The 12,637-nt window shown below is 35.9% G+C and overlaps 1 protein-coding gene across 1 annotated transcript in view; it reads left to right on the top strand.

Annotated features, from left to right (window-relative positions):
- The first annotated feature begins 258 nt into the window (after positions 1 to 258).
- The window catches only part of LOC111142280 (chromosome unknown C12orf50 homolog), a 32,258-nt gene continuing 19,879 nt past the window's right edge, over positions 259 to 12,637 (top strand). Inside the window, exons 1-3 of the mRNA XM_022495333.1 lie at positions 259 to 312; positions 2,701 to 2,820; positions 3,178 to 3,298. Of these exons, the coding sequence (XP_022351041.1) occupies positions 259 to 312; positions 2,701 to 2,820; positions 3,178 to 3,298 (295 nt within the window). The remainder of the gene's footprint in view (positions 313 to 2,700; positions 2,821 to 3,177; positions 3,299 to 12,637) is intronic.

Here is a 12,637-nt window from a genome sequence, read left to right on the forward strand (position 1 = left end):
GAGTTTGTGTGCTTACTAGCAACCACTTTCAACATTTCTGCAAAGCTAGAGAAGGTATCTTCTAATTTAAATTTCTTTAAGAATTATCTATTGTGTAATATGCTGTCGACAGGAGGTCAGTTTTAAAGGAATACTACTGATAGCCTGAAAGACTGGAAAAGAAATTCTTTTTCCCCCTTACACACTGATAGTTCTTATATTTGCATTCCTGCAATTCTTATATTAAAAAACACTGGATTAGCAGCAAGAGAGTTGAAAATGGCAGAAGTTGGGAATGACTGCTATTTCTTTTTTAATTCCACATGCATAAAGGTAAATATTATACAATTTACAGTACTTCACATACTTAAGCTTTTTAGTAGAATGAAGGAGGGTATAGCAATAATTTGTATTGCTGAATCAAAATTTACTCTTTTCCTGAAAAATACATATTTAAAATCTGAAGTAAAAGCTTATCATGTATTTTTGACATACTGACTTTGTCTGAGGAAATTAAAATTATGTTATAGTTTCAAACATACTGAAACATTATATGATACATCATACTGTTAGTTAATATGATTCCAATCATGTTAATTCAAAAAGTTAAATTCAGCTATCAAACTTACTTTAATAAATCGAATTGATTCCTTATTTGAAATTCATTAACCCAGTTACTGAATTTTCCCATTAACAGTCTAACAGCAAATATTTGATAATATGGAAAAAGGAAAAGAAATGTTATAAACAAATTAGCCAAATATGAATTCAAGTTTATAAGTCTAAATGGGAAAAAGATATTAAAGAGATTAGGGGGGTGCCTGGGTGGCTCAGTGGGTTAAAGCCTCTGCCTTCGGCTCAGGTCATGATCTCAGGGTCCTGGGATTGAGCCCCACGTCAGGCTCTCTGCTCAGCAGGGAGCCTGCTTCCCTTCCTCTCTCTCTCTACCTGCCTCTCTGCCTACTTGTGATCTCTGTCAAATAAATAAATCCTTAAAAAAAAGAGAGAGATTAGGATTAGTGGATCTCAACGAAACCAAATGTAGAAATTTGGAGCTTCATGTTCATGCCTAAATGAAAGACACATTGTGTCTGATTTAAAGTATTTTATCTCTGCTAGGAAGCCTGAATGGAGTCAATCTCTTTGACCATTTGAATTTGATTCACTTTTTTTTTTAATTAAGTTATCCACCTTACAGTACATCATTAATTTCAGATGTAGTGTTCAATAATTTATGTTTCTTATAACACACAGTGCTCACTTATTTGCCTGTCCTATTACGATTAAACCTAGAGATGATAAATAATAATGGAATTTATATTCTATGTTTGCAGAGAGTTTTGTCTGTTTTACTGCTGTATCCCCAAGTACCCAGCACCATGATCGATGGGTGGTAAATTCTCAATAAATAAATGAATACATAACAATAATAATAGCAACCACAATACCTTCTTCATATAATTTTTACAATCTGTGAGGGAGGCATTTATTCCCTTTTTACAGATGAGGACACTGAAGCACAGACAGGGTAAGTAAGGAATGTGTTAACTTTTGTTAACTTTTGTTAACTATGGACAAATAATGGACAAATAAACAAATATGGGTTTATCTAGCCTTGTCCAGTATCTTTTTTTTTTTTAAGATTTTATTTATTTATTTGACAGAGAGAGAGATCACAAGTAGGCAGAGAGACAGGCAGAGGCGGTGGGGTCGGGGGGGGGGGAAGCAGGCTCCCTGCTGTGCAGAGAGCCCAATGCAGGGCTTGGTCCCAGGGCCCTGAGATCATGACTTGAGCCAAAGGCAGAAGCTTAACCCACTGAACCACCCAGGCACCCCCCTTGTCCAGTATTTTATATTATGTGATCCACAGATCCACTTTTAAAAGGGGGAAATTGTGAAGACAGGAGTAAGAGGATGAGAAAAAAAATAAGAAAAAAACATGGAACATATATCAAAAGACAGAACTTCCTGGAATATTTTTATTGTATGTCATGCATCTCTCTGTCAGAAAGACAGCAGCCTGCAGCTTTTCCAAGTGTGGGCCTATGTGTAAAAGACATAGAATTTAAAAAAAAAAAATGTAATAGCAGCCCATGAAAATAATCAGCGTCTGCTTTTGTTGGTATATGTATATATATTGGCATAATTGTTTATCTTATAGACCAAGGGTATAAAGGATATACATTTAATGTAGCATAATATACTAATTACTTAAAATTCCACAGTAATATAAAGTTTAAGCTCCATTCACTTTCCCTATAAAAACACACTTAACGGTATCTCCAATAGACTAAGAAAACATTATCTAATAAAGATTGATTACTAGAGATCATTTCCACCATTTGAATACGGCTTGTGATTTTTAAACAAAACAAAAAACTGGCCTTTTCCAGAAAAAGAAATGAAATTGTTCTGTCACTGGATTGTGATCAAGAATATCAATGGTGTCATATATTTATTCTGAATCATATGGATTAACTGATAACAAAAAATAGCATTTTATCAGTGACTTGTTGGCATGCTCTGCTATATTATATTCTCAGTCTCTGACCAAAATTAAACAAATTTGCTAAAATTTAGACTCATGACTTTATTTTGTAAAGTATTTTTTTGTGATTCTAATTTGATGTCATATTTTCCCTAATTAATTAGCAACTTACTGTTGTTGAAGACTAACACTACTACATTGAATTTTCTATACTGTTTACTTTTTCCTTGCAGGGTTCCCAGTGCCGATTCCGACACTGTGAAGAGGCCCTTGGCAGTGACACTGTGTGCTCATTATGGAGAGAGGGAAAATGTTTAGATCCACTTTGCAGATTTAGACACATGGAAATGCAGGTAGAATTACTCACCATCATCATATTTCTTAAAAGCATCTCCCTTCAATAAGACTGAGCTATGTACTCTTACAACACAATAGAGAAAAAAAAAAAGATTCTTTCTTCCACTACTTACTTTTAGGCATTTTGCATGCTGCTCAACTTAAATGCTTATAAAAAATGGTAGAGTATACTTTAGAAATATCTATTGTATCTTTTACATAGCATAGTTTAGAAATACTGAATCTCAGGAAACACACATGATCCTAAGTTAGTAATTGGGATAGTTTTGTCACATTGTACTGTGTTGTAGCACATTGTGTTTATTTTGAATGTGGTATCTGATCATTACATTTCCCCCCACTCCTTTGTCTAGCAAAACTGCAGCATTTCATGCTTCTGGGAAACTCAGCCTCTTGGTTGTGTGAAGATCAGTTGTATCTTTTATCACAGCAAACCTCGCAATATCAATGGATTATTTTTGCCACCAAGTAGCAGTGAGTATATTTTTTAAATAACATATGCCATATAATGTGGTTTTGGAATAGCAGCATAGAACGATACACTAAATAAAGTATGGCAAAACGAATGTGGTTTAATAGCCAATGGATGGTTTGGGATGATTTTGCCAAGAAATATAAGTTAAAGCTTAGAATAAGCCATCAAGTAGCCACAAGATGAAGTGAAGAAAGTAAGTTACATTTTCTCCATGCATATCGAAAGTGGACTTTACTCATCTGAACGTGAAACGGATACCGACCTCACTAGGCAGAGGGAAACTGTGTCTCTGCAAAGCATCATACAGCTGGAGCCAAGCTTAGAGGTCACCCGTTGCTGTTGCTCCCTGGGGATGTGCAGAAACCTGTCTTGCAGGTAGGGAGAGCAAGGGTATGATCTGAGCTGCACACTTCAGCTTCTAGAAGAAGAGCTATATATGTGGCTCTTTCTAAGCTTCAACTGCGGAGAAAATGCAATCCCATTGCTGCAAAAGCTCTGGCACAATTCAGTCTTCCTAGATGGTACTGGGACTCTATTTTTTGGTGATCCTTGGCCTAGATTCTGGGAAGAGGCTACAAAAGACACTATTCCCTCAATCAGTCAGTGGCAAGAAGCCTGCTTAAGAAGTTGGAACTTGTTTCCCTGGTGCTATAGCTATAGCTATAGCACTCTTCTGCTATGGCTCTCATATTTTTCAAGATGGAATCCTTCCAGAAACAAGCTTACAAGATATCAGTCCTTTGGGATCTGAAAAATTGGCTTCAGGTGATCCTTTAGCAAATGGTAAACATTAGGTCCCCTTATTATGTTCTTTTGGAAAACTCTGACCTCATGGTGTTCATCATATATACAATACCTTAATCAGTGATTCTCTTCCTCACTAGACTGTAAACATCATGAGGATGGAGTTTATAACTAATTTCTTTAGCAATCCTCTCCGCAGTGTCTAGAGCACAGATGTTCAGTAAAACTGGATGAAGACATAGATGGATGGGGATGGATAGATGACTACTGAAACTACTGGGGACCCACTGCAGGGAAAGTGATTGCACCTACTCACTGATTAACTTGGCTTCATTGGTTTACACAGTGTAATTTTATTTTACCAGGAATGTTGTATTAAATTCCTTCTATTCCACCAATAGTTTGCTTCTTAATGGTCTATGATAAAATTAGCTATCTTGGAATAGTTCTTTCAGGACTAGAGGAAAACATCCTGTACCTCTGTGCAGTAACTTTTTTCCTTCTGTCCAGACACATCTCTGTGCTCTAGGAAAAAGGATTCAGCTTCCAGATGGCAGGGACTTAATGAGCTTGTTCGAATTATGTATTGAACTGCCATATCATCTGTTCATTTAAAAAATTATCTCAACACCTCAGAAAGTATAATTTGATCTTTTGTAGACCTGATCTTTCCTACAGTATTTCCAGGAATACCTATCTACCAAGATTCACATTAACACAAACTAGGACCCATAAATCTTCTCACCTTAAATGAAGTTTACATTATAAGGTTGTACCTTTATTAAAATCAACCTGTTTTATGTTTCAGTAAGTGCATGGAATTGATAAATTCAAGGTGGGGTTATCACAGTTTTCTGACAGCAAAATAGAAGTACCAATTCACATATAGCACTGTGGAATTCATATATAATTTTGTCCCTTAGGTTAAAATAAAATAAAATTGAGACATTTAAATATACAACCTGTAAGAATTTCTAGGGCTTCTGCTCAAGGAATTGAGACCCATCATGAATCGGAGCCATGGCAATGCTATCTAAGTCACCAGCTGTGCTCTCCCAGAATGAGGTGCTTGCCAAAAGCAATTTTTCAATAGTCGATTTGCCATTGTGTGTCATCTTTAAGCACTAAGTGCAATTATCAAGAGTTCTACATTTTTTGTCTGAGAATATAAAACTGCCAGTAAGTCTTCCTGCAATTTAAACTTTAATCTGCTTGCAAATTAAAAGAGGTTTTGGACTCTTTTGAAAGAGACTTCATTTAAATATTGCTAAACCAGTCATTTAAAAAAGAAGCTTAATCCCTCTGGTTACCATGCTCAAGTTTAAAAGTAAATAACTACAAAACCAAAAGATAACACTAAGAAAACATAATTCAGTTGATATTTGGTGGACATCTCTGAGTACATTTCATATTTTCTTTGCAAGATGGTATGTATTCTTTCTTTCATGGTATATGTGAGAGGTTAGTGTATTCAGACAAACTCTGTGGTGAAACGTCTGAAGTTTTGTTAATGACAATTTATTCACAACACAGTTGCTCAAACACTGAAGCACATTCTCACCTTCTTGCCTAATTGCCATGTTATTCTATAATGAAAAACTGAACAGAATAATTTGATTCTTATTTTTTTTCTAAGTCAGTGTTCTTAAGGTAACTTGGATAGCTGACTATCTGGCCAGTTGAAATGAACTTTAGATCAGCTCACTTTAGAAGGTCTAGCCTGAATAGATATATGTACATGATCTTTTTATTCTAAGTCTTGGCAAACCACTGCTTACTAGATGGTTCCTAAGTAGTTTAATAAACACTTCGTCTTGAATATTTGAGTTGGTAAAATAGACTAATTTTTTGTGGGGGGGGGTGGAAAATAATTGTTAATGGTTATAAGAGGGAGGAAAAACCTGTTCAGCTCAATTCTTTCCTTTTTTGGGCAGAGGGGGGTGAGTAGAGAAAATGCCATAGCCACACAGTGGTTATGCATGGAACAATTTGTGTTGGGATGTTCATCCTGACTAGACACTGTATCTGTTTGCATCTTTGGTCCAAAGTGCTTCTAACAGTACAACAAAATAGAGGCAAGTACTGAAATGTCAGTTCTCTACACCTAACATTTGTTAGTTTCATTTGGGTCTGAGACCTCCACAGACTTTAGGACTGTATAAACTAAAATTTTATGATTTAATAAAAAATGAAGTAAGGTTACGAGAAACAAGAAAAATCTCATATTCAGTACTTTCAAATAATTTCTTATATTTCCTTGTGGCAGCACTGTGTTGGGCACTTTGCATGCCTCACCACAAAAACCTGCCAAATACAGATGGGGAAACTGAGGCCTAGAGAAGCTAAGTATCTGAGGCACTGTACTTGAATTCCCAAAAACAATTCTGTCAGACTCTAAGACTCTCTATGGCATTTCAAGAATATGTCGTTTCTTTTGGCCATTTTAATGGACTCACCATAAGGCCTCCTCATCTGGCTTCTTCCTTTTGAGAGGCTAATTCTATTACCCTACCCTGCAGCCTTCTTTTTAAAGCTATTAAGATCCTTTGCATTTAATAGAAAACTCCTTTTTTTTCTCCTTTAATTTGTAGTAAACAGTGGACTTCTAGCATTTCTGAGTTATGTGTATTTCCATAAATAAGGTTTCCTCTTTCTCTTCTTTTCTCTACTAATTTGTGGCCACACGGTGGAACCTCTTCTTTTTAGTCATCTGAAGCCCAGAAGCTGAGGTACCATCATCTGGTGTTCACCTTATCTGGAGGTCCTCAGCTCTGACTTCCAATTATAATTACTGTGGGAGCTTAAAAAAAAACAATAACAACCAAAAATTAACAATAAAAACAACCCAAAAAAGTTCCCAGTCACCACCCAGACCACCAATTAAACCAATCAGTGTTAAGCCAGCCTTGAGTGTACTTTTTTACTGCAACATTTTATTTCAAATTTTTTTAAAAGAAAAGTTGCAAGAATAGTTCAATGAACACCCATCCATGTGCTCTTAACCAGATGCACAAATAAACATTTTGTCAGATTACTTTCTCTTTTCCCTCTATTGTTTTTACATACATGTAAGTATTGTATTACATACATGCATATACTGTACCAATACATACTTATCCCCCCTTTTTGGAACCATTCAAGTGTTAGTTGCAACTATTAGACATTTCATCCCTAAATACTTCTGAATCTATCTTCCAAATTTATCTCCTGCATAAATACTCTATATACAACTATCATATATGGGAGGAAATCTAACAGTGATACGATACTAATGTCTGATAGTCAATCCACAGTTTGTACTTTGCCAAAAACGTTTATTATAGTAGTGTTTCTCAAAATTTAATATTCACAGAAATTACTCAGAGATCCAGAGATCCAGTGAAATTGCAGTTTGATTCAGTATGTCCAGGCTGGGGCTTAAGTTTCTACATTTCTAACAAGCTGTCACACAATGTGTTCCCAGAACTATGTGTTGAAGAGCATTGCCTTATAACTATTTGTTTTGTTTTGTTTTTTCAATCCAGGATCCAATTAAGCATCATTTATTGCTTAGTTGTCATATCTCTTTAATATCTACATTTCTTTGTTTTTGTTTTTTTTCTTTCATATTGTTGACATTTTAAAGAGTTTGGTCTAGTTGCTTTGCAGAATACCCTTTAAATGGGAATTAATGTTCATTTGTTTTCTGTTAATCAGATTTAGATTAAATATTTTTTGCAAGAACACTACAATATATTGTAAAAGCTATGCAAGTGTTCTTAATGTCCTAATAAACTATTGCATGAGGGTGTTCCCAAAGAATTAGTGAAAAGTGAAGAAAAAGAATTGGTGAGGAGCCTCTGCTCTGTGAATTATACAAAAATAATCACCATTTTTACTCTTTCAAGCAAAGGGAAGGATGGTACCCGATTCCCAAAGAACATGAATAAAAACAACTTATTCGGTTAAAAATAACTAAATTATTCAACCAGAAGATTCTTATAACCTCCATGTTTTGCCTGTGCATTTGTGTTTTAGTTAGGAAGGGATTTATAGCAGGGAGTAGTGCATTATGGTGATGCATGTCACCTAAGTGAAAAGAACTGGATTTTTTTGGGAAAATTGACTAAGCACAGACAATAGTTGTTTATTTTAGAAATATCTGGGCATGACATGGCAGTATATCATATGGAATAAACAAGACTCTCTTGGTTGAAAAGTAATGATGTCCTCTTAACTGTTAAGAAACTCGTTCCCCTCCCTGTCCCTACTTCACCAAAATCAAAAACAAAAACAAAACAAAAAGCATTTGCTAACTTCCAGAGAGCAAACACTCCTACATGAACAATTTTCAGTTACCAATGTAACATCAGTAGGCTTGCAAAATAGCAACTGGTTCTCATTTGCTGATCTGAGCCTACTCCAGCACACCTCTGATTTTAAGAAGACAGACCCACCTCAGTTGGATTTAAGGGAAAACTGGAAATTATTAGCTCATGTAACTGAAGAGATAAGCCCAGAGCTGACCTCAACCCCGCTGGATCCAGGGCTTCCTTCACCAACTCTTGGCTCTGCACTTCTTGCCATTCATATGTGGGGGTTGCCCCAGAAGCTCACATCTGGATCCTGGAGGCAGAATAAGCAAGGATGGAGAACCCTGAGTCAGACTGGGTTAAAATCTCAATTTGCCACGTACTTCCCAATAACCTTGGGCAATGTAATACCTCTGTGGCCCAGTTTTTTCATCTATATAATAGAGAGAGTAATGAGGTTGTTTTGGATATTTTTGGATATTTGATGAATTAATATCTAATAGTTTAGATATCTGCCAGAATACCTGGCGAAGAGTAAGCACTCGGTAGTCTCATCATCATCATCATTATCATCATCACCATCATCATTTTAAATTAACCTCTAAAGAAAGAAATCTTTTTCAAGCTAAAGCTAAAGCCTTAACACTGAACCTCATCTAATGACGTGGAAAACATGTTCATTCCTAGGAATGGTTCAGGCCAAGGGAATAGCTAGTCCTGAGGTCTAGGATGTCATCATCACTCAAATTAAATGGATTGAAGATGTGGAAAATTTTCCCAAAGGAAAACTAATGTTCTTTGCCTCAAATGAGGGACGAAATGACTATGCGGCAAACAGACACTGATGTTACTACATAATATTAAAAAAAAATCTTTTTCCAAAGTGTTAGATGAAATATATCTGATCACACCAAGGTTGGTCTTAATGGCATGGAACTATGCTTTGGGTAGAAAAATCAAGGTGACCAAAATGATCTATTTCTGTAAATTCATAGAAAATACATTACAGTACTTCCTTGAAATACAAATCCCATGGGAAAGTTATAGTAAAACAGCAAAGGTATAATAATAAGTATCAAAACTCTTAGCATACCATTGTTTTAACCATTATAGAGAGGGTAAATTTAACTGTCTAAATGAAGTTTGTTTTTTTTTTTTTTTTTGCATTACTTGATTACCAAGTAATTCACGTGAATTATTTTTTCCATATTTTAACTGGATAGTTTCTGATCACTAAATATGCTGTTTTTCCTATACTGTAACTTTCTTCTTCTGAGGTATATTTTAATACCCTCAATGGAAAGGTATAATGAACTTTGGTCTTTATTTTTGATGAACCATTCCTTAAAACACTTTTGATTAGACTCATCATAAATTTAAATAGTTGCAAAAGTTCCAACATTTTATCAATACTGACACCTCGCAATTAAAATTTAATTGCCATATGATTTGATACTCATCATATATTTTTTAAAATTTAAAAATAATCTCAATCAAAATTCATATGGGTCTTGGGATGCCTGGGTGGCTCAGTTGATTGGACGACTGCCTTCAGCTCAGGTCATGATCCCGGGGTCCCGGGATCGAGTCCCACATTGCGCTCCCAGCTCCATGGGGAGTCTTCTTCTCCCTCTGACCTTCTCCTCCCTCATGCTCTCTCTCACTGTCTCGCTCTCAAATAAATAAATAAAATCTTTAAAAAAAAATTCATATGGGTCTTAAAATTTTCGTAGAAATTCGAAGAGCCAAGAACAGTCAAGTCTGCTTGCAGAACAAGAAAATGAGAGCACTTGTTTAACCAGATATCAGGGCCTACAGAGTGGTAGAGATTAGAAGAGTGTCCTATTCACCAAGGGCTAGCCAAATTAACAAATGGAATAGAGTGAGAAGCTGGAGATCCCTGCAGAGATGGATACCTGATTTATAACAGCTCCGATCAATAGGTAAAGGATGATCTTTTCAGTTAATGAGGGGAGAATGAATTCCTCTGATACCATAGATAAAAATCAATTCTAGGTGAATTATAAGCCAATATATAAAAGGTCAATCTTTAAAGGTTTCAGAAGGTAATAAGAACACAAAAAATATTAACTATTAAAGAAATGATGTATAAATTTGGATACATTAAAATAAAAATTTTTATTCACCAAAAACACCACTGAAGAATGAAAAGATAAGCCATAGAAGGGAAGGAAATATCTGCAGCATATGTCGTTACATGACTGCAGCATATGTTGTTACATGACTGCAACAAAGACTTGAATTCAATATTTGAAGAAAAATCAAAAGAAAGAGAATCTGGAGAACCTAATGAAACAGGTTTCTCTGTACAGGCATTATCGGCATTCAGGCTGGATAGTTCTTTGTGATGGTGGCTGTGAGGTGGTGTTAGGAGTGTCGGTAGGGACTATCCTATGCATTATAGGAGGTTTAGCAGCATTTTTGGCTCTTACCCTTGAGACGGCAAGAGCATCTTCCTAATTGTGACAACAAAAAATACACCCAGCCATTGCCAAATGTTCTCTAGGGGAAGGAGTAAAATCATCTCTGGTTGAGAACCACTGCGCTAGGACATATAGAGAAAGCATAAACAAGATTTTGAAAAATAAGAAATCCAAATGTCAACCAACAAATGAAAATGTGATCAATTTATAAGTAATCAAGGAAATGCAAAAGGAAATCACTTTGAGATACCAAGCACACCCATTATCTTGGCAAAAAGTTTAAATCTACCCACTGTTGGTAAAACAAAGGGTATTAGGAATTCTTGGGCACTGAAGTTAGTTTAAACTGAAACAGGCACTTGGAAAAACAGTCTAGCATGATCTCATCAAGAAAAAGTTAGACATAATTTAGGCCAACCAAACTTTTTTAAGCATATATCCTAGAAAAATTCATTCCCATGTGTACCTGGATACATGTAAAAGAATGTTCACAGCACCTTTTTTTGGTAATGTCCAAAGGCTTGAAAATAACCTAAATGTTCAATAATAGTGTGATATATAAATAAATTGTGGCACATTCATTCAATGGATACTATAAAGTAATGAAAATAAATGAATAAAAGAAATATGCAAGCAAGGATGCATCTCAGAGTTAACATGTTGCATGATGGAAGATAGAAAAAAGAACACATACTCCTGATTCCATTTATAAAATGTTCAAAAATAAGCAAAATTAGGGGCACGTGGGTGGCTCAGTGGGTTAAGCCTCTGCCTTTGGCTCAGGTCATGATCTCAGGGTCCTGGGATCGAGTCCCACATCGGGCTCTCTGCTCAGCGGGGAGCCTGCTTCTCCCCCACCCCCGCCTGCCTTTCTGCCTACCTGTGATCTCTCTCTCTCTCTGTCAAATAAATAAATAAATAAATAAATCTTTAAAAAATAAGCAAAATTAAGCTTTATTTTTAGAGATGCACACCTAGTAGTGAAACTATAAGAAAAACGACAAAGTGATTATTAGAAATCAGGATGAAGATACTTATTGTAGGCAATGGAGAAGGAAAGTGATATAAAGTGCTAAAGACAGGGACTATTACTTTTTGACATAAGTGTTGGCTTTGTGATGTTTATTACATTGCATATATTATGATTTGTGCACACTTCTGTACATGTGTTATATTTGACAGTTTTCAAAGGGTAATAAATACTTTAAACATTTCTTTAAAAATTAAAAGAAAACTTTCCTTTTCTTAAAACTACTATTTTCGGGGCGCCTGGGTGGCTCAGTGGGTTAAGCCACTGCCTTCAGCTCAGGTCATGATCCCAGGGTCCTGGGATCGAGCCCCGCATCGGGCTCTCTGCTCCACAGGGAGCCTGCCTCCACCTCCCTCTCTGCCTGCCTCTCTGCCTACTTGTGATCTCTCTGTCAAATAAATAAATAAAATCTTTAAAAAAAAACAAAAACAAAAACAAAAAAACCAAACTACTATTTTCATTTTCTTCCTTCACAATTTTTTTAAGATTTCATCCATTCCTTTGAGAGAGAGAACACAAGTGCATGAGTGGCAGGAGGGGCAGAAGGAGAAGGAGAAGCAGACTCCCCTCTAACTGGGGAGCCTGACATGGGGGTGCATGCCATCAGCCAAGATCATGAGCTGAGCCAAAGTCTGATGCTTTGTCAACTGAGCCACCCAGGCACCCCTACGCTTTCACATTTTTATCCTAAACTAGTATTTTTATGCTTGAGTTTATTGATCCACCTGTCAATTTAAGTATAATAAAAATGTACATATAAGTTGAAATCTAAATTTTTGTTTTATTTTCTATGACAGTAAGGCTCCACACTATGAAATCTCATAGTCA

This window comes from Enhydra lutris, unplaced genomic scaffold (assembly GCF_002288905.1).
Source record: "Enhydra lutris kenyoni isolate GAN:26980312 unplaced genomic scaffold, ASM228890v2 scaffoldscaffold7, whole genome shotgun sequence".
NCBI classification, from domain to species: Eukaryota; Metazoa; Chordata; class Mammalia; order Carnivora; family Mustelidae; genus Enhydra; species Enhydra lutris.